Source organism: Caloenas nicobarica, chromosome 1 (genome assembly GCF_036013445.1).
Source record: "Caloenas nicobarica isolate bCalNic1 chromosome 1, bCalNic1.hap1, whole genome shotgun sequence".
NCBI classification, from domain to species: Eukaryota; Metazoa; Chordata; class Aves; order Columbiformes; family Columbidae; genus Caloenas; species Caloenas nicobarica.
The window spans coordinates 147,038,884-147,063,656 of NC_088245.1; the positions used below are offsets into that span (position 1 = coordinate 147,038,884).

A 24,773-nucleotide genomic window follows, 5' to 3' on the forward strand; every position below is an offset into this window, starting at 1 on the left:
GAAGCTGCATAAATAATGTTTGGATGGAGGCAGTAAATCTGCACCAAGGATAAATTAACTGCCATTGAGTCATATAAGCTTGGCTTGAGTGTGTGGCTTGTAACATGCCTGAGGAAAATAAAAAAGACATTTGTGAGAAAGAAACATTAATTTGCTCCTCCCTGTCTTTTCTGTTATTTTTATCTAGGCCAACATGACTTGGTTTGTGGGATTTTTTTGTTGCTGTTTGTTCCTTTTTCACAAGCAAACACTGATTCACAGTGAAACGAATCCACAGTTCCTCCTGGTCAGGCACAAACGTGCCAGCTCTCCTAGATCAATGTCCCTCCTTTTTAGCACCCCTGCCAGGAGATGCCAACCGAACCCCTTCAGCTCTCTCGGGGGAATGACACCTCGCAAGAGGGTGCAGGCTTTTTTGCCCACAGGGATCCCTGGCAGCTTTCGTGCCCCCTCGCACACCTCTCCCCTTGCACTCCCCCACCATCTCCTGGCTGCAGGCCTGGGCGCTGCCAGGTCTCTCGGCCAGCTGCACAAGGACATGGTCTTCTCCATGTCCTCAGGGGAAGAGCACGTCCATTGCTGTAGACAGAACCCGGCACATGCGCTAACGCAACCGTGAGTACGTGTGCGCTGCAAGTCCTTCTGGTTGTGCACCTTGTGCGTGCACAAGCTGAACATCCCCAAAAGAACGGAGAAAGTCTGTACTCATGACTGCCTGAGAAGCAGGGATAAAAGTCTGTCCTAGAAGAAGGTGGAAAAGAGAAGGAACCCAGGGAAGGCCAACGCAAGTTAGTAGAAAGAGAACTGGGACATCAGTGTGCACCTACACATCAACATGAGTTAATTTACTTCACTGTAACACTCAGGTATCCAGCCCTCTATTCAGTAACACATACATTTTAGTTAACTAATAGCTGTTGCTTGTATTGCTCTCCCTTCTTTATCATTTCCACTGTTTGACATCTGTTTTTCTCTTCCACTGCTCTCAGTTTTGTATCTCTTTCTGAAAATTTGGTGGTTGTGGTTCATTTTCCTCCTTCTTAGCTGTATCCTTCTCATTTTCTTCCTCCTCTTTTGGCACAGCATTTGCTGGTTCACTTCCTCTCATCTTCTCCTGCCTCCTTTGCCACACAAACAATTTCTCTAACTAGAGGGGCCTCTGCTTCTTGAACGCAGTCATTCATCAGTGGTAACCAGTTGTTTCTACTAGAAATTGTTCTGGGAACCAATATCTGCTGTGGGGTAGCCTCAGCATATAGTAACAATTTAAAGATAAGCACTATAAATCTACTATATCTAGCAGACAGCATAGTTTCAGAGGGTTGCACTAAGATCTCTTATTAGGAAAGGAACTTTTCAAGCCTAACCAGATTCTAAAGTCTGCTGTATTTAATACAGCACACTATATAACACAGTATGGAGTCTCAAACCAAAACCATAAACATATTGGAGAGCATCTCTGAATCCATATTCTGGATTCAGAGACACCCCTATTGTGGGTTTAGAGACCTTACATGGTTTTAATCTCATGAAGGAGAAGAAAGGAAAGAACACTACTCATGAATAAAACACTGATTAACTAGAAAAAAGAAAACAAACACTTTGGAGGACAGCTTATGTTTTACATATTGCTAAATATCAGCAAAAATAAATGTGTTCATTTCTCCAAAATACCTCCAGATGGCATTAAAACTCTTCTTCTTTTGGTCGTTATTGTGATATTATTTTAAAAAACGATAATTATTGCAATCAGTCTATTAACCATTCCCCGTAATCATACTATCAGAAGGTATAAGACTGCTAATGCTTAATTAATTTAATAAGTTTGGCTAAATATGCTCGCATATTGTAATTACATTCCACAACACAATCTGCAGGACTAGTCATTTCTTACACCATGTCAAATCTTTTTCTATATTCATTTCCAGAGGATTTTTAATGCGTATTTGCAGCAGAAATCAAAACATCCCACAATAAATCACCATTATTGTACCTCCTTCTGTGACTACTTTTGGACATGTAACAAATGGTGACACCTCGTGAGATTTACATGATATAATGCTCTGAATTTAAATAACATGAAACAGAAAACATAAATTATGGGTAAGATGCACTCTAAAATTCACATGACTGACTGTTACAAGAACTTCCCTCCCTCAAATGAGATTAAAAAGGTGAACGGTTTTGCAGAAATTCATAACACTCCTGCCTGGTAGATATTAAAAGAATTCACTTATCTAGCTCAGTTTGGGAGACGGATGCTGTTTGTTTTTTTTTTTTTAACCTGCAGCCCATCTGTTTCATAGACTGGTTTATGTTGGCAAAACAATTCAGTCCTTTGTATACTAGAGTTAAAAATGGCAAAAGCTTCTATTGTTGCACTAGAGTGAAGGTGAACACTGATATATTACAAGTGCCTGTTCCTATCTATTTCTCAAATTCTTTTGTTAATTCAAAATCACCACCAAAATAGTGAGAGACCAGACATAGCTGTAATTGGATTTCAAGTAATTCAGAGGTGAAGCTGCAGACTGCGGTCTTTTAAAATTACATCAGTACATCAAAGGCATATGTGACATGATGTTTTTTAGCAAGTGTGACAAACTCTGGCAGCACTAAGGTAATGTTGAAGTCAAGTTGTAAAGGCCAGACTCGCACACCCACAAAAATCATATCTATTTAGCATGATATGGAGCCATTTCACTTGCAAGGATCTTCGATTTACTAGCATGCCAAAGTTCTAGGAATAATTAATGTTTAGTCATTATCTAAAAAGCCATTTCAAGAAAAGCATCAGTGAGAGAGCTTTATTTTAATGAAAATGAACAAAGTCTATTTTGTCCAACAAATCTGATAAAAACACAGCTGCCTTCTCCAACCTTAAACACAAAAGTGACTTACGATGTATGGGTTGCGCTTTTCTCTGGACTCTTTGGCTCTACATCGCTTTTCCCTTTAAAAGAGAAGAAGAAAATTACATCAGAAATGGGTCAATATGGAAACTGTTTAGATGCGACACGTCCAACCCTTCACTCATTGCTAACACTGACCGCTCTTGCCACACGTGCAGACTGCTGCCGAGGCAATCGCAGGGCTGCGGGAGCACTTGCAAGCAGGGGGACAGCCCTGACTTGACTTTTCTTGTCACTGTCACGCAGACTCTGGAAATGTCCACAAGAGAGGCTGCTTAGAGGACACAAGCTTTACCAGGGATAGCAGGCTTCAGGGCAATGGAAAGGATTTCTCCAGGCCTGTACAACTCTGCTATTGAGAGTGTACCCCATCCAACACGCACATGCTCCAAAACCTTGCTCCAGGAACAGTAATTATTTCATACACAGCAAAACAGCACCAGCAGAGCCAGTAAGGCAGTGATTAGGACAAAATTCTGCCAATGGATGTTTTGATCCACATTCGTTTTGACAGATTAAGGATCTGATCTTCAGCTCCTGTAAGTGGGGGCTGGGGAAGTCCTCTTCACTATGTTGTATATTTTGGCTTAGGCACTCAACCCTAGAAGCCAGGTACCCAAATGTTTGACAAGTATCAGAGGCCCAAGGGATGCCTCTTCACATTTCCTTACAACTCACGTGGGTCCTGGTACAGCATGTGAGCTTGTGATGATCCCATTCTTGGGTCCAAAATCATATGCCTGCCCAACACAACTTAGTTACATAGCACAGACACCAGGGCAGCAGGCTGCTAGCTGATGGGGTGGTACAGCTTCTTCTAAGTCAGGCCAAGTCCTTCTCCCTCCTTTCTTCCCTGCGCAGAAAAGCAAGGCTGATGTTTGCTGTAATTATTGTTCTCTGACTAACCTGAGAGAGCTGCACATTGGTGTAAGATTTTTGTTTAGCTCTATGATGGATATACAGGGTATCAGACTCCACCTGAATCACCTTGAACTTGAATTCTGGACCTAGCAACTGTGCAGCTGCTGCTCCTCTTGTGTGTCGCTGGATGCTAATAGCTGTCTACACAGGAGTTTATGTTGCCTAGCAGACAAGGAGGCACAGAGGTTGAGTGTGACTGGTTTACTGATGGATGTGTTTTTCTCCATTACCTTTTAATGAGCTTCGTTAAACCAAAACGCACCTGTGCCTTCTGAAAAAAAATGTGAGAAGCGCTTATTTTAGTCAGGCTGTTTGGGTGTTGTCTGATTTTCTGCCCAGTGGCTTGGGTTGAGTGGGTTTTGGACCAGGCCCCAACCTATTCCATGCACGTGAGCACTATGTATCACCCATTTGCTGCTGACCAAGTCCTCACTCTCTGTTTCCATACAGCACTGGGGTGTCAGCAACAGCTGTAAGAGGCACCTCTGGAAAACTTGCCTTCAGAAGAGGTAGGGTTTTGCTTTCAATGTCGTTCCACTGATGTACAGAAGCAAGCTGAAGGACTTACTCTAGACAGTGACCTTCTGGAAGCATGTGTCTTATAAAAGAGGTTCTGGCTATCACAGAATCACAAAATGTTAGGGATTGGAAGGGACTTCGAAAGATCATCTAGTCCAATCCCCCCGCCGGAGCAGGAACACCTAGATGAGGTTACACAGGAAGGTGTCCAGGCGGGTTTTGAATGTCTCCAGAGAAGGAGACTCCACAACCTCCCTGGGCAGCCTGTTCCAGTGTTCCGTCACCCTCACTGAGAAGAAGTTTCTTCTCAAATTTCAGTGGAACCTCTTGTGTTCCAGCTTGAACCCATTACCCCTTGTCTTACTGCTGGTTGTCACTGAGAAGAGCCTGGCTCCACCCTCCTGACACCCAAATAATTATTTAATTATTAATTATTAAATATTTATAAACATTAATGAGGTCACCCCTCAGTCTCCTCTTCTCCAAGCTAAAGAGACCCAGCAAACACTTTGCAGTTGTACTTTTAGATCTCGTCCTCCTCTCTAGAACAGTTTGTGTCTACCCAGTGTAGATGCCTACACTTTAGTGAGCAGGATGGGGGAAGCTCTGGATGACCTAATGACACCAATGCCTCTCTGTGGACCTTTAGGGAAGTTAAGCACTTACTCTGGGAGAACAGCTAAAAGCACCTAAAATTTAGGCAAGAGTGGGGCATCCACACAGGATGGAATACATCCACTCCATAATCTCTAGGTCACTTTTCACTTTTAGCACAGACCTCAGAAAGTATATCCAAATGATCAACTCACTTGGTTAGAAAGCTGTTGCCACAAGATATGTTTGTCAGCCCTAGGGTGCCTGGAGCCTTGGAGCTCATCTGCATTATGGTAATTTGGAACAAGAAACCAACAGTAACCGTTGGCATATATTCAAAGATTTTCTATTTGTAACTTAGACTTTTCATAAGTGATGAATTATTACCATGAACACTGGTTTGTTTGAGTGTGAGAGGGAATATGGATTCCTGAGTGCTTTGCCAGCAGAGTTCACATCAGTTCTACTTTCAGCAATGTATGTTAATGCAGCAACAAGGGAAACAGCGTAAGTACTGTGAGGAGAGAGAAAAGGGAATCTCTGTGATTTAGCCAAACTGGATGTTAATGAATTACCCTACAGTAAGCATTTGCAGCTGCTTTTATGCTAATCGTCACTGAACCTGCTTCTGTGCGGAGGGGGACGACGAAGCCTGTACAGATGGTAGAAACGCATCAGTCCGGCCTATCAGAGTAGAAAATCCGGCCATTAATGCTTTATCAGTTCTTACCAACTTTGTCCTCACTTGACTGAATCACAGAATTTTTAAAAATGTGTATAGACTAAGCATAGCACAAATATGGTACAGATAAGATTTTTGGATAAGCATATGTAAAAGGGAATTACCTCTCAGAAGAACTTGGTTGTTTCACAGTAACTCTTGGCCAGACTAAGATCTGTTTTCCATTTGCCATGTAACCTGCCAAATGCATGCAGGTACCATCATGGGAGGCTGGTATTTGCCATATTGCTAAATCCTCTCTAGCTCTGGCTTTTTCTTATGGGTAAATTTGTGTCATCCTTTGTTTTTCTCAGTCTTTTTGGAATTGACAACAAATATGCTACCCACTTTGCTATGGGACTGCTGTTGGCACACTTATTTCAGGTGCTAAGCACTGTGTATGTCTCCTGAAACAGGTATGGATGTGTGTGTCTGTGTGTTGGTATGTGTATGTATACACACGCCTCCAGAAACACACAGTGGAAACCACCATCGGTCCTTCCATCCTCAGCTACAGAGCTGGGAATTCTTTGCTAGCTTCTACCTCGCCTCATACAAGTCACTTCCTAACCTTTTTAGATACAATCAGAGGAGATGTGTCCAGATTTCTTCCATTTCAAAATAAATTTCAAATGAACTTTTGTACAATTTTGTCTTTGAATAGTGGGTGGGAAGGAAAGGATTTTTCTCCTCTGAGCTGGAATTTAGGTGAGTCACTCAACCTAACCAGGCCATGTTTCCCTTTCTGGGTAACAGGGATAAATAACATTAATTGTGACAGAGCAGTATAACTTCAGCCATTGTGGGTTTTTAAATGCTTTGATTTCCTTGAGAGGGAAAGATGAGAGAAATGCAAATGTTATCAATGAAAAAGACGTTTGCATCTGGAGTAAAACCACTGCAAATGACAGGCTCAAGAGTCATTCCAAAGAAGACATGGTGCAATGGGAAATAACAGCTAACTGGGACTCTGAAGATGTGCATTTGGATAACACAGTACATAGGCCATTAGGTTTCTTTCCCACATAGAGTCATCTGCTAGCATTTCCTCACATCCAATTCCTTTTTCTCCCAAGTTTCCTTTGACTTCGATGTAAAGAACTGGTAAGGTCTATGTCTCATTCTAACTGTGTCTTACTTAATGTCTTATTCCACCGCCTCAACAGAAATCCTCATGGATACAGGTTTCAGAGGTAGTAAAATTCCCTCTGCAACATCAGGAAAAGTGTCTGGGTGTCTGACAGCCACCCTAACTTTTTCCCCCAATGAAGAAAATGTTTCTGCATGTGTTCAGCTGTTCTTTGGCTTGGCTGCCTTCAGCCAGGCAGTACCAAGTGCAGCTACAGTCCAGCTGCAAATATATGCTGATTTTGCTGAGCAGGATGAATGAGGAGGTAGGAAGAAACTGGAGGTACTGTAGTGTGGGAGGGCAGATGGGGAAACTGGAAGTAAAGTGAGGTCAGAGACCACTGGAATAAGGAGCAGAGGAAAGTTGTGAGGAGGTAGGACTGATTTCCTAATCCACAGGAAAGCATGCATCATCGGATCTGCAGAACCAATCTATTTTATTCAAGTTTCGAATGAATGAAATACTCAAAATGAAACTATGACCAAAGCTGGCCAAACACTGTGGCCTCTGATGTCATCGCAAAGCCTTCAGCTCAGCTGGTGTGTTTGTCATGCTCATGACTCTGCGTGTGTTCGCAGAGCCCTCTCTATTATGGCCCTTTTGTGCTTCCTTCTCTCATTACTGTATTCATTATTTTCTGACAGAACCTCATCCCCTTTGCCTTTTATTATTTCCTTAGTGCTGGTACTCGCAGCAATATCAAACCGACGCCAGCAATTAAGTGACACCACTGCATGTTTCTTCACAACATTGTCTTCCACCTGCCGACCTTTCCCCAGCACAGAGCCACACCGTTTTAATAGCCTACATCTCCCAGCCTTGTCTCTCTGGATGTCTTCTCCCTCACGCAGTGGGTGACCAGCCACTTTCAAAGCCCTGCCTACCAGCTCGGGGCATTTTTCATCTTCAGTCACAGCCTCATAATTTACAAACAGGGCTCTGTGCTAGCTGACAGGTCAGGAAGCTAGCAAAATAGTTCTTTCGGTTGAGATGATTTTATGTTGAGAGCAGGATAGGAGCATGCATTTTTAATATGCAAGACAACATTAACAACAGTCAGAGGTGTCAGGGGAGAGGATTAATATTTTGTTTCACAGAACAATTCAATCTTTCCTTTCAATACAGCTGCAAAGTTTTTTACCATAACCAAATGTAATTAAAGTGCTGCTGATCCGCATCGTGAATTGTAAATTGGAGTCCACTGAAAAGCCTCAACCAGGAGCCACACAAGCACACATCACTTCCCTGCCCACACGGCTAGCCAAAAAGACCTAGGGCCATATGGTCTTTGAGACGTTTTCTGGTGTTAGTTTGGCAGGATTTGTGTAGCTTATTACTGTGCAATAGCCACAAAACACACCATTGCCTATGAAAGATAAATGATAACAAGCCTTCCTGCAGAATTTTCTGGCAGTCTGGATCTAGCTGCACAACTAGGTCAGCTCTTTTCTGGCTTTCTAAAAAAGCCACTCTTGTGCCCTTTCAGTCTTTCTCATCTACATAATGAAATGGCCATAACGAAATGAAACCTTTTTGTTCTTCCCAGTCCACCAAAAGAGTTGACATTTTGATGGTGACTCTTCAGTCCAGTTCTCCACATTTGGCCACAGCCAAGTGCTGCCTGCTGAGGCTCTGCGCCATCCCAGTCAGCTGCTGCTTCATTACTCTATCAGTCGCTTGTTTTCCATGGTCATTGTCATCCCCTCCACCCAATACAGCCAGAAAATGAGTTGGTACTTACTTGTATTGCTGTGTCCTGTAGATCCCTGTTGTGATTCCTACAGTAAAAATAAAAGAAAGGTATGGTGTGTTATTTTTACAGCAATTTTTAGCTGCATTATTTGCTTGAACATTACCTTAACAATACAAACAGCATTGTTAATTGTTCAATCAGTTTCAAAGCAATTTTCAATTACAATAATAAATTCAATATTTCTCTGAAAATCTATTAAGTCTAAGGCTTGTAAACTTTTTTCACAACAACCGTTTAATGGTGCAATTCCTTGTATAGCTATTACGACTCTCCTGCTCACTATTCATTTATTGATCAGCCAAAACTTGTCTATTATCTTCTACAAGTTTAGATGAGAAGACAGAGAGAAGACCAATATTGTTTCATGGACCATTGGATTCCTGAGGTAGTAGCACAGCTGCTCTTTCCTTTTCACAGGTTGATATTGACAGCATCAGAGAATGGAAATACAGACTTTAGCTCTGGGTCCCCGAGATTACAAGGTCAACCTTGTATCACAACTGCAATATCTATGAATATAGTGAAATAAATCAGACCATTTTTTCCTCACATGCAAATGTTCATATATTTTACTAATAGAATTTGTTTGCATTCATAAAAATATAAAAGAAGCTTACAAATAGAAGGGAAATACAAATATAAACTGTAACAAAAAGATACTTAAATCATTAATCATTTAAAATGATTAAATCATTTTCAGTGAGGAATTGGGTGCTCGACCAGATCCCTGGTCCACAGAAGCTGAGCAATGAGTCAAATGCATAACTCATCAAGAAAGGAACTGCAAGTCCCCAGAGAGCTCAAGGATGCTCTGACTTGGCTGAGCTGAGATGTTGCTCCTGAGTCACTCAGCAGCCTCAGGGGTTGGGGGCCCCAAGAGCTTCTTGGCATCTCTAAACAGGGCTTGGCTGGACTACAGGCACTGGGGTCCTGAGGGCTCAGTCAAATCCCCTCAATCTGCATCATTCGCGCAGGAGTCAAGGCTCTCCAGACTGCATGGCTTCAATCTGTAATTTTTATGCTATAATACACATTTGCAATTCACTGCCATCCTACACAACTGAAATGTGAGACATCAAACTCTTGGGCAGGCCCTAAGAGTTTCTACCTTCAGCTGCAGTATGAAAAGATCTGTACTGTGTTTCACACACCAACAATAATTTCTCAATAATTTGAAATTGTCTACTTCTGACAAATTACCTCAGCTTTTTGTGAATGCTTCTGATGAAGGCATATTAAAGCCTGGTTTTTTTTCTGGTGACTGAATATGATCTTAAGAAGTCAGGATTAGCTTGCAGTGGTGATGTAGTGACATGTACGCTTGAATTTAAATGCTATTCCAGTAGCCAACCAGGCTGTCCATAGAAGTAGACCATTAGAGCATGTTCAGTTTCCAGAATAGTGAATTTATATACCTAGAGAAGTTTGGGGAAATACAATAATTTTGAAATACCTTCAGGTTTGTACAAGTGTTTGAAACCACTAAACAAAGATCTCACTCACTCTTTACATTTTCATCAACCTCAGGAAAAAAGAACCCTCTGCGCTAATCTTACCTCTGCCATTGGCTCTGCATAGTCTCAAATTTGACATCAGCAAAACATATGAGCTATAGCATTTTCACTTTTCCTTTTGACTGGTTCTTTAAAATATGTGTCCTGATTATCAACTAATTATTCTTAGTAATAAAGGCTAATACAAAAATCTCATAGCAAAATAGACAATGCTCCCATTGAGGTAGGAAAAAAGTATGACTTTATATAACTTAAAAACCAAAGGTGAAGTCTTCATGTCTGGAGATTATTTTCAAGTGCATTTGCTCCAGCTTGTTAAAATCAAGAAGAAAGGAAAAACCAAATGAATTGAACACATGAAGAATAACATCACTGTGATAACTCAGCTTCTGCTGAGAATGATCACCCAATAGCTTTGTGACAAGACGCCAGTTCTCCTGGAGTGGATAAATTTATTCTCAAATAACAAAATGATGGCTGATCCCATAATATCATATACACATAACTAGAAATCAAACACCTGATCAAACTTTCAAGACATGAAATCACAGTAAAAATGAAGAGAGCAAAGCATGCAGCAGAATTAACAGCATTTTTTTCCCGCACAAGACTACAGAATTAATGCCTGAACATGAAAGCTCATTCACACAAACATCAAGTGAGCTCTTATTTACCGCATTTAATTATTCATTTAAAGTTTATTTATTAAGATGTTTTTAATAAAATTACAATCAAATAGTGCCTGATCATTTGTCTGTTATAAAGTGTGACAGAGATAGGAGAAAGGAAACACACACAGCCTGTCACATCACACAGATTCAATTATCCTTAAGCTTTGAAAAACAAGAAATAAAGAGACTGTCATTGCCCCTTCCTAGTAAATTCAAGAGTACAAATTAATTCCTCAGAGAAAGAAAATTCAAAGTTAAGGATGAAATGTAACTTTTTGCCCTCTATTACATGAAGGACAGTTCTCTAAATGTCCTCTCCCAGCAGTGCTGTGCTGGGAAGCCTACTGAGCACTGCCACATGTGTCAAACCTGACCTGGACTTTCATTCCATTCTTTTGCATCAATGCAGACCTCCCATGTTAATGAGGTCCGATTTCATATACAGGTACAGCATAGGCACATGCATCCCCACATTCCCAGAAGAGCACGTAATTATATAGATGGACAAATCCACATGCACAGTTTCAAATATGCAACTCTGTTATATTTGTGATATATAAACCTCAGTTATCTAGCTTTTATTACTAGACTGATTTCAAAACCAGTCTAGTCATAGTTGCTGTGGCCTTTGCAACTTGAATAGCCTAATTAATAAATTTAAAGTTTCAAGGTGTCAGATCACTAATTACTTGAGTTGCAGGTTAAAAGCAGTGTGGCATGTATGGGAACTAATGATGCTGAACTCAGTTTTTATAGACAGAAAAGTAGGGGTGATTTGCATGCTTGCAACAGGGCAGGAGTCCTACAAGCTTCTGTTTTTCTCATTCCCAAAATGATGAGTATCTTTACACTTGAGAACTGTCTTCTGTTAAAAAGAATTGCAGCCTACTTGCTTCTCTGGCTGGAAGACCCACTGCAAATGAACTGATCTCTCAACACTGCCATAAAGACTGAAAATGAATTAATGGCACCATGCATTGCTTGGAACTAAGAGAAAAAGCCGATGCCTTGAATTTAGCCTTTTAGCTTCTTTTCTGGCCTTGGCCACTACTTAACTGACAGGCCCATTTATCTGAATAATGTGCGATCTACAACAGTTTGGTGTAGTCTTTAGGTTTTAACGAGTTAGGACAGCTGTGTAGCTTAGCTGTGGAAAAGCTTCCTAAGAGTTTTGGAGACATCCTCTATGAGATCCAATAAAGATTTTACACACTTTGTGAAAAACAATAGCTAGTTTATGAATGGTTAAAAAATATGTTTGAAAAATGAAGAATCCATTCTTTGCATTTTGAAGCCTGACAAGCAGACTCCTCTAAAGTCTGTAACTGCACAGATTCAGAGTAATCCACAGAAGTAGCTTTTAATGATGTAAAAATATTTTAAAATAGAGGTGGTGTCTAAAATTAACGTGATCTATGGCCAGTAATGTAGGATTTTTCCAGGATTCTGGAGAGTTTTATTAGGTACTTCTTTCCCATCTCACTGTAAAAAAAAAAGCACTGTAATTTCTGACCATGCAGACCATCCAGGCCACAACGCAGTTGTGATGTTATTACATGTACAAAAGTGTGCTCATATATTATTAGATGAAATCTTGTCCATCCTAAGCTTAAATAAAATTGAAATTCTACTTTGGTAAGAGAAAAGGAAACCACCTAGAAAAGGCTCTTTAAAAATGTATGGTAGATCCCTGAAACAGCTCTGCAGTTCAAGCTATTAGAATATTTCCCAGAGAGATGGATGAACAGGCAGAGAGAAGATGAGAAAGTCAATAGAAACCATTATTCACATATCTTTGCCCTATGGTCTGTGGTTCTCCTATTCCTATATTTATCACAATACATTTAGTTGCGAGGAAGTGCATTCGTGACGGCCACACAGACACACTGGGAGGTGCACACCTTGCCCATGCACGTCTGCATGTGTGCCATGCAAGTAAATCATGCAGTGACCATTATGCAGAATTTCAGAGTTGCAAGCACCACTTTGTTTTTCTCATCCATATCTGGGCACTTCACCTGCTTGTAAGCTGCTGATCCATCTATCTTCTGCTGGACTTATTCTAACTTAACAAGCCTCTAGCACGCCTACCATCTCAATCAGCTGTCTGCCTTCAATGAGTAAATAGGGAGTGAGTTATTTCCTTCTTTTTCTTTCATAACATGCCGGAGATGTTTTGGTTTACACCCCTGATACTTCAAAATCATGACACTCTCATCCACGGAAAAGCTGTTTTACTGTAAGCAAATGTTGAAGGTTTCTTGTCTTTGCGGTTATAAATATTCCACACACTAAATTTTGCAGAATGGACTTTAAAGTTATCAAAGGAACTTGCTTTGACAGGAGAAAGGCTATAAACAGCATCGATACCATCTTTCAAGCTTGAAGACTTCATGAAATATGATTGTGGCATATAAGCAGTATATGGTGACACAATATGAAAATTTTATTTGGTCTTGCATAGGATAGCTGATTTCATTTCCTCCTGATTTACCAATGCGGTTTTCCCAAGCTCGTGCTGATGAGCTTTACCACACCGCCCTGCAGCCTCCCTGGGATACACAGGCAATAGCAGACCTGGTTTCAAAGGACCATCAGCAGGACCAGCGGCCTTAGTCCCTTGAGGGACCAAATACTTCCCTGGCAAATACTTCTGTGGCCCCTCTGGGCATCATGGCACTGGGCTGCCTGCCTCTCTAGCAAAGCTGCCCCTGAAGCTAGGTTGGTGGCTGGGGATATACCCTTACTCCTCAGCCCCTAACTGCAGAGGCCAATGTATTATAAAACCCACCTCAGACCTCAATGGTTTCAACAAAAATCTTGGCTAGCAAAGCCAAATGAAGCAGGAGCAACGGGTGTGAGCAGGAGCTTCTTGACTCACGGCAGCTGTTTGCGCCCTGAGGTGCCAGTCAGGGGCCTCAGCGGGTGCCCACAGAAGTCACCACATCTGGACACCCCACCAGGGACACTTGCTGTTTTGCCTTGCGGTTGTGGTGAGGAACCCATGACCCACACGCCAGCATCAGTGTTGCGGCCAGGAGGTAGGCAAGCAAGAGCCAGGTAGCCCTGCAGGGGCTGTAAGCAGGAAAAAGGGAGGGGATACTGGGGCACACATGGATAAGGTCATCAGCACAGCATCAGCCTCAGCCCAGAGAACTCACACACTTACGGCTCATGTAGGACATATTTTGAGGTGCAGGAGGCATGGTTATACATGGTGTTGTGTGTCTTACCTTGTTTGGGAAGGGAAACTTGCTTTGTTCTGCCTTTCCTGGTGTGTGAATAGCTGACAGTGGCGGAGGCCATGAATGGGTCATCTCCTGAAAAACAATATTGCACAGCAAACTGTGTTTAGAAAGTCAATGGAACAGGAGACAATGATAATATATCAGTAGCAAGAGTGCCTGGTTAGTGGAATATTTAAGTTACTGCAGTTTCTAGGAAATGCCAAGTTTACATATAATCTAGACATTGATTTTTATCACAGACTCTTGAGAGCAGTTCTTAAGCACCGTTTCATTTCCCTGAATAGTTAATGCATCTTAAGTGCGAGAGGTTTGATTTTTCTGACAATATGCAACCACGTTTTAATCATGCAGCGTATTCTGGCTGGTGAGGATAACAGGAGAACTTTTATTTTTGTAGTATGGGAAGAGAAATTTCAGTTCATGACCAAGTAACAGGGTACACACTACAGACTAATGATGAAATAGATTTCATAGACAAGGTCAGAATCATAAATGCTTAACACTTGCTCAACGGTTAATTCCAAAAACTGCCTTTATCGTTGTAAAGGAGTTGAATAAGCTCCTAACTGCAACGTGTTTGTGCCTTGCAGGACATGGAAATGTGGCAAGCCCTAAACAAGATGTGCTGTACTCCACATTTGTCTCCTCCGCGTGTTGTTTTGAAGGACAATTTTTAATAGTGAAGAGACACATGTAGCTTGACCTGACTTGTATGCTGTCATTCTTGACACAGCTTCAGGTAGAAAGCAGACACACACTAAATACTGTTATCATTCAAGCCTGAATCAAGTGGTCTCCAAAACTAGGCTGCTTTTGGGGAGGTGTAAATTAAACACTTCAGACAAGAAGTTTGTTAAGAGAGAGGATTCATATTCCTCTCTAGTGCAGGCGGTTAAAGGACGGATGTGTTTTTTGACATGTTCAGCACCAACAGCTATAATACTCGGTACACAGTAACTTAACAGAATTAATATGAAAAGTAGCGTGGAGCACGACAACCCTGAAGAGTCAGCCTGGAAGTTTCAAGAGCTGAAGAGCAAATAACATCCTGCCTAAGCAGGGAGCTTGTTGACACTATCAACTGTTTGCCCAGCAGATGCTTTGCTGGGTTTTGATACCATCAGTTGACTGTGGAATTGTTTCTCAGTGATATTCCAAGGACTCATGCTGAAATCCACAATCAGTCCCAGAATAATATTGGAGTTATATTTCCACAACTCATTCATTTTTAAAGAGAAAGGAAAATGTTCTTGTTTGAAAATAAGTGTGGGTGAGTCTCTTGCCCATCCTTCATTAGTGCTGATGGAAGTGCTTCCTGACCTGGCATGGACTGAGCTGGGGCATTTTTTACATAGAGGAAAGTCTCCAGCTGTTCTGCCAATAAAAGGATCATCCCTTTCAACATAGTTTATTAGTAATAAATGTCACCTTTAAAGCATTCTTGATAAACAGTTTATTTCCTAATAAAAACTGCATTCTTTTATTTTATTTGAGGCTAAAAAGTTACATGATTTATTGTACTTCTGTAATCTATGTGCGTGCCTGGTTTGCAGTTTCAGGATCAGAATTGCTTTGCTTTTCAGTTCTTTGAGGCAGATTGTTCATCTTATGACTTCCTTATCTGATAAGTGCCAGCAATAGCAGTACATCGTAATTTTTAATACACAGTAAGTTCTTTAAACTCAGGCAACAAAAAACACAGGCAAACAGATTGCTGTTTGCTACAAATACCTGGCACACGTGCTATTGTTTTCAAAAGATTAAGGAATTGCATATTGATAAATATTCCAACAGTAAAGTTTTATGACAATAAATTGATGAAAAGGAGATTTGCAATGTGGACATCTAATCTGAAGGCTGTGATCTAAAAAAGTATTGCTTTCTCACCTGCTTTTCTCTGCTTTTCCCTTACAGGACTATCTGTTTTCTTTCTAGAAAATGGGATGTTGTGCATATAGACTAAAGGTGTTTCCACTGGTAAAACCCCATTCCCAAACAGAAACAGTTGTTTTTCCCTACAAGTTGAGCTTCTGAGCCTACAAGTATGCACAGGAATGTCCCTTTCTCCTGAAGGTCAATGCTTTACGTTATCTCTGTCAATTGAAGAATCCAGGCAGGCCGACTGGGAACATCTGGTGGTTTTGACCTAAAGTCATCTTACTTGTGAAATATGCTACTCAGTACTTATGATTTCCATTTGCCCAAGAAGCAGTTCCTCCAGGTTATACCGTGGCTGACCCCCACTGTCACCTTCAGGGAAACATGTTCTGAGAAGTCTGCTGTATGCCATGCAGAAATCAATCTGTTACAGCAGCGGAGCTCTTCCCTCCCACCTTGCCTGCCCAAGTCTGACAATGATGCCTTCATCCAGGGAAAGGAGCAGAGGGCTGATTAAAAATAAGGGTGACCTTTTTTTTTGACATGTCAAAATCTTTCATTTTTTCTTTTCCCCAAGATTATTTCTCATCCACACGTCAATGAAAAATAGCCTTAATGTTCTTTTTTTTTTTTTTCATCTAGCTTCTCTTCTCCCTTTTTACTTTGAGATATGGTATATAATAAAGCTTTCTACATAATTTAAATTTGATGTAACCCTTTCTGACACAAAGATTTAGTAAGATCACTGATATTTGCCAGGGTTAATAATTGCCATTATCATGAATATCTGAATGAGAATCTACTAGAATAATATTTTGGGTTGTGATCTTATGGTGTATTTATCACTACCCTTTGGAATTCAGACAACTATGAAATGAAATCAAATTAGAAAAATAAAATCAGAAAGCTAACATGAAAAATACCCCAAACGGTAGGTTTTCACCACAGAGGACTGGTAAGATTTAAATGCAGTAAAATATTTTTTTGAAAAGAGAAACATGTGCATGGTCTCTTTCCAGCTGCCAAGAACAGAATCCCAAAAATCAGGAGAAAGGATTTAGGTGTCCAGCAAGTGTCAACACTTCACAAGGTCAAGCAGAAACGAATCCAGAGCACGTTCCTGTGCGCCAGATCTCGTGACTTTAGAGATTATTGAAGATATTTGAGACAGATTAAAAGCATTTTTGGTGACATATGATTATATCAGAACCATTTTTAGTACATGATATGAAATGTTTGAAAATGTAAACCAAAATGGCAACTATCTAACTAACTAAATTGAAAAGACTGAATTTTTATTGTTAAAATAAACTTTCATGCACAGCTTTTCTTTTCTGCTAAGCTGACTTGCTTGTCTCTGGAGTTTGGGATCAGCAGTGTTGGCATAAGGCACCCATTGGACTCAAAACGATGTTTCAAATGAACTGATGAAAAATTAAATGCACTTAAGATCCTTGGCACCTTCAAATTGGTGGCAGAACATTGACTGATACAAAAGATTTTTGAAGTTAGAGAGAGAAAAAAGCAGGGATTTTTTTTAGCATTAATCAAACAAAAAACAAGTCTGAAATGCCTGGCACCAGAAAATGTTCCAGCTACTACAAGATAATGGTCTAATTTAAAACTAATTTAGATCTTTCTCCAAAGTTGGTTAAGTTAACTTTAAAGTCCTGAAAAATGTTAATTAAAGGAAGCACCAAGGAGTCATTTGGGTTCCAGAAATGGGGAAAACAAAGATTTCTGGTTCAAAGAAGGAAGCCCTGACTAGACTGATTAAAAATGCAGATGGATGAGCACGTGTGCTCAACTGCAGGACAGCTTGCTTGACATTATGACTGCCCTCCTCTTCCTGTGGCCAGATGCACAAGACTGAGGGGCGGCTCCAAGACCCCTTATTTGTTTGTTTGTTTGTTTGTTTGTTTGTTTGTTTATTTTTAACACACATTTGTACTTGTGAGGGTTGCAGCGATGTTTCACGCTGACATCTTTGCAGTGGTGGTGATGGCACGTCTCATTCACACACACAGTTTAACTCTACAACTGTAATCGTCTCCACCTGCAGTAAATCAGTTTTCAGCAGTTATACATGAATGTCCAGTTTTACAAGCTATAAAGGTCCAAGCCTAGTTAATCTTAGTCAATGTGCCAACTTGGCTTTTCTTCTTACTGAAGAGAAAACCTTCAAATAAAAAAATCTATGGTATTGCATATCCTTGCTCCAAATTCAGTTTCCGCAGCAACAATTAACTAACAAGACATTTCTTGTGGATTAATGACTGCTTGGCAGTGTTTTGTCTGGGGCTTTTAACCCTAGCTTGTAGGTGATTTTTCAGGAAAAGTACCATGCAGAGGTAAATAATAGTATTCACTCTAGACTTAAGAAAATGCTATTTATCTAGTGCCATCAGTCTTGCTGTGTGGCACATGATACCACAAATGGCTGAACTGATTCAGAAAAATTGTAATTAATAAAAAGTAAGGGGACCAGTGTCTTCTAGATTTAAAGTCTAGCCACATGTATTATCTTGCTGTTCATCCACTGCCAAACCCAGAACTTATCATTGGGCTATTAAGAAAATTGACTGTTTAATCCTCCTCTTGGCTTGTGCTCACCTAGCCAATTTTTGATTCATAATATTTTGTCTCTCCACAGATGACAATTTAAGAAATGTTTGTAGCATCTCATAAAGGACCCTGTCAAACACCTTTTGAAAATTATTTTAGCTGGCTCAACTTCATCCACCGCTCTACTGTCATGTTGCAGGAATTATAGGAGATTGGTGAGACACAATTTTCCTCTGCAAATACTCTGCTGGTTAGCTCACAGGCACCACAGAGGCTCTGTCTTTGTAGTTACCTACACTAAAATGCAGATTTTAGGGAAGCATTAGATATATTTATTCAGCTGGAAGTCAAGGCAACACAAAGCTAATGCAGAGCTTTCCAAGACTCTTTAACAAGTGATCACAGGACACAGTTTGAGAACTTCTAATCCAGTTACTCTCCTGTCTTCATAAAATATATATATATATTTTTTTTTTAAACACAGGAGACTCTTTAACTGCTGTCAATTGGCAAAAATCCCTTTCAGTTCAGTGAAGCTACACTGCCACTAGCTGACAACATGGCAATTATTTTTGTGTCAAACATCCAAAGCAAAGAGTCTGACACTGAAACTTTTGGAGACTATGTTGAAGATGATAGGATTTCGCTACAATAAGGTTCCCATGATGTGAAAAGCAAATTTTTTTCTTTTTTTTAAAAAATTGATTCCTCTAGTATCTGTTATTGCTGCAACTTTTCCAACCCAAACCTCAAATATATACCTGTAAAATAGAAAGATAGAGCTGTTTCTTCTTGTTTCTTTGCGATGTCACTTATCCAAAATACATCTACTTAACTCTTTTTCCTTCTTCCTCATAAGCCCTGTAGTTTCCTTTGAGCACTTGATAATTTTACTCTTTTCATTTGAGCATCTTTTATTTTGTCATTATTCTTTTATTCAGAACCTCCACCACTCAATAAAGTATCTTGCCATTTTCCGTCTTCTATTGCAGAGGTGTCAAACTTGTTTTCACCAGGGGCCACATCAGTCTTGTGTTTGCCTTCAAAGGGCCGAATGTAATTTTAGGACAGTATAAATGCAACTACTCCTACATTTATACAGTCTTAAAATTATATTCGGCCCCATGAAGGCAACCACCGGGCTGAATTGGCCGCCGGTAAAAATGAGTTTGACACCCCTTTCTCTTGTTTCCTGTTTTACTTCCTTTCCGTCTATTGATACTTATTTGGGCAGGTTTTAATTTATAATTAATATTTACGTCACATATGATGCAAAATGCTTTCTAAACTTAAGGAAAGTGACAAATGTGGTTTCACCCACCCACTAACTGAAGGATGAAATATGGGAACTACTATGAGTTCCCTGTTGTGGGGCTGAAATAGCTGTTAGGACACCATTTATGCCAAGCTGGGTGACAGCTCAGCACTGAACCTCAGTCAGCAGCTCTTCTGTCTCCCCTACTCCTGCTAAAATGGTTTCAACAAGAAACTTTTTTTTCATAGCAATCTGCTGCAAAACACATTCTACCACATTTCCCCTTTGGCTCCAGCCCCAAGACCCTTCAAATGCCCTGTTGCTTTCCGTAATATGAATTCTTTTCAATATGCTTCATCGGTATAACACCCGAAGATAGGTCGCAATCCAGGGGAGAGTGATTGTCAAGGATTTTTTTTTGTTCTAAGTAAAGAAACAAAGGAAATTGTGTAGCTTGTGACTGTGTCATTTGTGCTGTGGTTGGTTCTTCAGACCTGCACTGATGGGCATCAGCTGAAACTGTTTGATAGGAATGGGATTCTGTGTGTGAGTGTGTGCCTGTGGGCTGGGGAGAAGGAAAGAAAAGAGAAATTAGGCCCTTGGAAAGGGACAAGGTCAGAGGTTTTTCAGGCTGCAGCATTAAAGAATGTGTTCAGCATTAAATCTCAGGATGTTTGGTATCTACAGAACTAAACCATTCCAAATCATGAACATTTGAAACGTGATCTGTGGATCAATTCACTCTAGAGAAAATCACAAATGCCAGTGCAATAAGGTTCTGTTTGGAATACATTATCTCTGCTTTAGTGGAACCATCCTGCAAATAACGTGCAACATTCAGGCAAGGTTCACCAATCTAGGACAGATAAATGCAAAAGAAGGCTACAGCTGCTTACATATCAAACTGACTTATTCAGGTCCTTTATTGTATGATTATAATTGTTTAACAAAGAGTCTTGCAAATTTTTATTCATTTTGGGGGGAGTAAATGAGTCTAAAAGTCCAGAAGAAGCTATGGATACCCAAGAGAAATGTGGTTTGATTCTAAGAGTAAGTGTTAATAAGGGTATAACCCATGCCATGCTCTCTCATATCAGAGTTAAAGACAAAAAGATTTATCTCTATCTATCAGGAAAGGAAGAATGTGTCCCTTTATAGGTAAATCATTGAACAGAATTTAGAGGGTTTCCTTAAAAACTTTTGAATATTCTTCAATGAAATGAAAAAAAAAAAGGACAAAATTTCTCACAATGATGAATATCGTTCTTAGCTAAGAAGCTATGTTTTTAGATGAATGCATTGGGCCATACGATATGACAAACCGTCTGAAAAGCAGCCTTGCCTGGGCAAGCTGAGATGATGTGGTTAATCAAGGTACAATCTTTATTAGGGCATTAACCTCCTGCACCCAAGGACTGTGGATTCTAATTCCTGAATTGCCATGCAAGACTGATGCAGCTAGTTTTCTAGTCTCAGTTGACAGCAAGCTAACAGAAGTGGCTAATGAAGATGAATAGCTGCCTCTTGGGAGCTGGGGGAGGAGAAAGAGGAAAGGAAAAGACCTAGGATACTTCAAGGTCCAGATCGCTGCATGATTTCAGATAATAATGAAAAAGTGCACATAGTCGACATTTTCAGGGATCGTAACAAGCATGTTAATTCTGCAGTCTGCTAACAAAGCAATGGTAGTGTCCTCAGGATTGCTCTGGAAACATTTCAAGAAGTTAAAACAAAGGTTATTGAAAATAAAGACCAGGACGCTGGTCAGGGTCTTGCCCTGTTTTTGAAGAATGATTGTATCAATATGGACAAAGGAGTAGACAAAAAAAGTTACCCATAGCTAAAAATCAGACGCATTTACTAAGGAAAACATCTGCAGTTTGGAGAAGACAAAAATACTGTCACAGTAAATATTTAGCAATACTGAAACATCTTTGCCACAAATGCATGTAATGGTCTACTATGAACACCTCTTTGTTCCAGGCTAAACTACACTGCTAAATGTAAGGAGGTCATTGAAGCAAGATTTGTGGGGGCAAAAAAACCCTATTTTTTTTGCAACTAGATAAATTTTTCAAGTTTCTTATTTTGTAGGAAGCTGGAAGCTTTCCGATCAGTACATCAGTGGTCCTGGTCCAGCCCCTGGACAGAAGGTAAAATAGCAAGTCATTGGTTTGGCCTAATTTGTCCTTAGTTCCAGTCTTTCATACTCCTGACACCAGTTTAAGAGGACTGGGGGTACCATAAAGACTTACTGGGTTCCTGGGCTTGTACGGGAACCTGAGGGCTTGTACGAAAAGCTCTTTTGTGCATCTACAGTGGAGATTCACCAGTGAGTATGAATTGATCATTTTAGCTCAGCTTGTTCATCCAACTGATTTAGTATTTCAAGCCTCACGAATTTACAGGTAACACAGTAGTGCCTGTGTGCTCTGTGCACGAGTTGCGGGCAGACATTACATGAAGCAAATACCTTGTGCTTTGGGTTAAGGTTCAAGGTGCTACCAGAGCGCCTTCTGGCTAACGTACCTGTGAAGGCTGCCAACCATAACAAGAAGAAAGTAAGCTTCTGTTCTGTCCTACTTCAACAAACTTCTTGGTCAGTGTGAAAAGATGATACAGAGGGTCGGAAAAGACCGTGGAAAGAAAAAAGTAAGAATTAAAGTATTAGAAATTAAATTGCTCTCAAATGTGGCTCTATAAAGCGTAGCTCCAAGAGGTTTTCACTTGTGGTTTCTTAGTGATACTAGATGAAATGTGCTCCATTTACAGGTGAAAATTATACCAGGCTGGGACCTCAGTCTGTGGAGCTGAGCATCAAGGCAGGGACCCTGCTTCCCTTTTCCCTACCATAGCACAGAGAGGTTCTGCAAGGCAAAGCAGACTGTAAATCCTTCCTGGACAACCTTGCATGGATGTGGCTGACTGCAATTAGCAAACAATTTTGTTTATGATGCTCTTACAACCTGGGGAATCTGTTCATATACAAGTCATTTATTCTGAATGAGATTAAGAAATCAGTGTAGCACTGCGCGCTTCAGTGTATGTGAATTCAGCCATCTGTTCTTAAGGTTGCATCGTGTGCCTCCTAGATCTGAATTGACAGAAAGGTGTTAAATCTTATGGTTCATATTCTAGAAGCAGCACAGTGGCACAATGTGATGGCTGAAGCCAACAGAGACCAGTTCAGCTAAGAGTACAGAAGTGTACAGAGTTGAACACAGACAAACTCGTGTCCACAAATGAAGAATACCATATATACCTGGCAGGCTGGGACACTGGGCCCAGAAAGGAGTTAGAGATCACCAGAGGACAAGCAAGTGAAAATAATCTCCCAACAACTGATGCTCTTTCCCAAATAGCTTCTTCCATCACTGGGCATTTGAAAATGGGGAAGTAAGGGGCATGGGGCACATCAGTGGACCTAAGACCTGGAGCATCCTCTGGAAGTGACTTTCGATACTGTCTAGAGATGGAATCCAGGTTGCTATACTCAGTCCTAAAGTGCCTCCAACAGCTGGTGGTGGGGGCATTGAGTCTGGCCGTGTGCCCCTTGGAGCAAAGCTTTATTTCTTACATGTTTGTATGGCACCTAGCACAGAGATTTTCATCAGTGCTGGGCCTCTCTAGTTGCTACGGTCACACATACAAGTTGAAGGAGAATTCCCAGATGACTTCTTGGCAGTGCTATTATTTCAGCTAGGCTGCCCTGATACTTTTTCTTAGACTATCTCTTAGGTTATGTCTCTGTCTCCAAATCTGAGAACACCAGCACATTTCTGTATCTTGGCCATCTGCATCTCAGGATGAGAGTCAAGCACTCACAAGACCCTCTTCCCTGCCCTCCCTGTTTCTTGGAAACGTACACTCCATGAGATGTTTTAATATAATACCTTCACGTTAAGAAGACATTGCTGATCCAAAGAAGTCATCTGAGATCATCTAAAATGTTTTCCTTCAATATATTGACAACCCAGTATCTGGTTTTCCAGTTTTAATGTGGGTAGTGAGAAGGTTAGCAGGCTGGTTATCATGATTTTCTTCTAAAAAGTTACATTTGGATTCTGTCTCAGCCTGGGAGAGCAGCTGGACGGCAGAGGAGAGTAGAGGTGCTCTCCATCAGGCACCCAGCCTCGATCCCCAGATTCGGGACCAGGGTGTGCACAACACTATTCCAGCAGGCTCATGTAGGCACAGCCACTACGCCAGGTTGCTCTTTGCCTCCTGTTGCCTTCAGTAACGTACATGCCCTCCTTCCCCTGGTAGGCATAGAAGAAAAAAATAGTAAAAAAATTCTTCCCCATGCCTACTTTGAAACGTTAGGTTTGCCAGCAGCACAGGAGCATCTGGGAGCCTGTGCGAGGGCATTATCTGCCTGGGCTGCCCCTGCTCACCATCACGTTCTCGGGAGCCAGTGCCAGAAGCATGAAACAGCACTTGCTGCTTCTCCCTGTTACACATGGGGGTGGCCTTCGAGAAGACGCTGGAGGCACGGCGAGCCCCTTTGTTTGCCCCAGTTGTCTCTAGGCAATCTGGCATTTCTTGTTAAAACTGATTTTAAATTGTGCTTCTCTCCAGCTGCGAATGTGCCTACGGAGCAGTGAGGGAGATCGTTCTTCACCTGTGCAATTAAGTGGGTTCTTCAAAGCTATCATTGTCTCAAGCTCTGTCTGCTTTAAGCCCTGAAACAACATTTGGCGCTTATTGTACACAGTGGCTTTCATTTGCAAGGTATTCTGCAAACCTGAATTAAGCATCCCAGTACCTTTGTAATCTCTGTAAGTACCGCACTATTATTACAAGGTAGAACACATAAAACTGGAATGAAAGTTGAAAGAATCTTGAGTCAGAAAATCTCTTAAGAAAATCCCTGTCCCAGCACAAACAATACCAAGTGTGACAATGCCATTCTGTGACTCCGCTTGGAAAAAAATAGTAAAAGGTATGAAAATATACACTGAAACCTTAACTCTGCTCCTAAAGCAGGTGATCTGGCTTCATCCATCATACTGGTTTTTTCACTAAGAAGCAGTGTAATGCAACTATCTTAGTCCCGCTCTGCTCTGCACTGGTGCGGCCTCACCTGGAGCTCT

The 24,773-nt window shown here is 40.9% G+C and overlaps 1 protein-coding gene across 1 annotated transcript in view; it reads right to left on the minus strand.

The window, feature by feature from the left end:
• Positions 1-24,773, minus strand: part of AFF3 (ALF transcription elongation factor 3) — a 281,631-nt gene that overhangs the window by 125,065 nt on the left and 131,793 nt on the right. Inside the window, exons 5-7 of the mRNA XM_065642739.1 lie at positions 13,968-14,054; positions 8,538-8,574; positions 2,902-2,953 (exon numbers count right to left, since the gene is read on the minus strand). Of these exons, the coding sequence (XP_065498811.1) occupies positions 2,902-2,953; positions 8,538-8,574; positions 13,968-14,054 (176 nt within the window). The remainder of the gene's footprint in view (positions 1-2,901; positions 2,954-8,537; positions 8,575-13,967; positions 14,055-24,773) is intronic.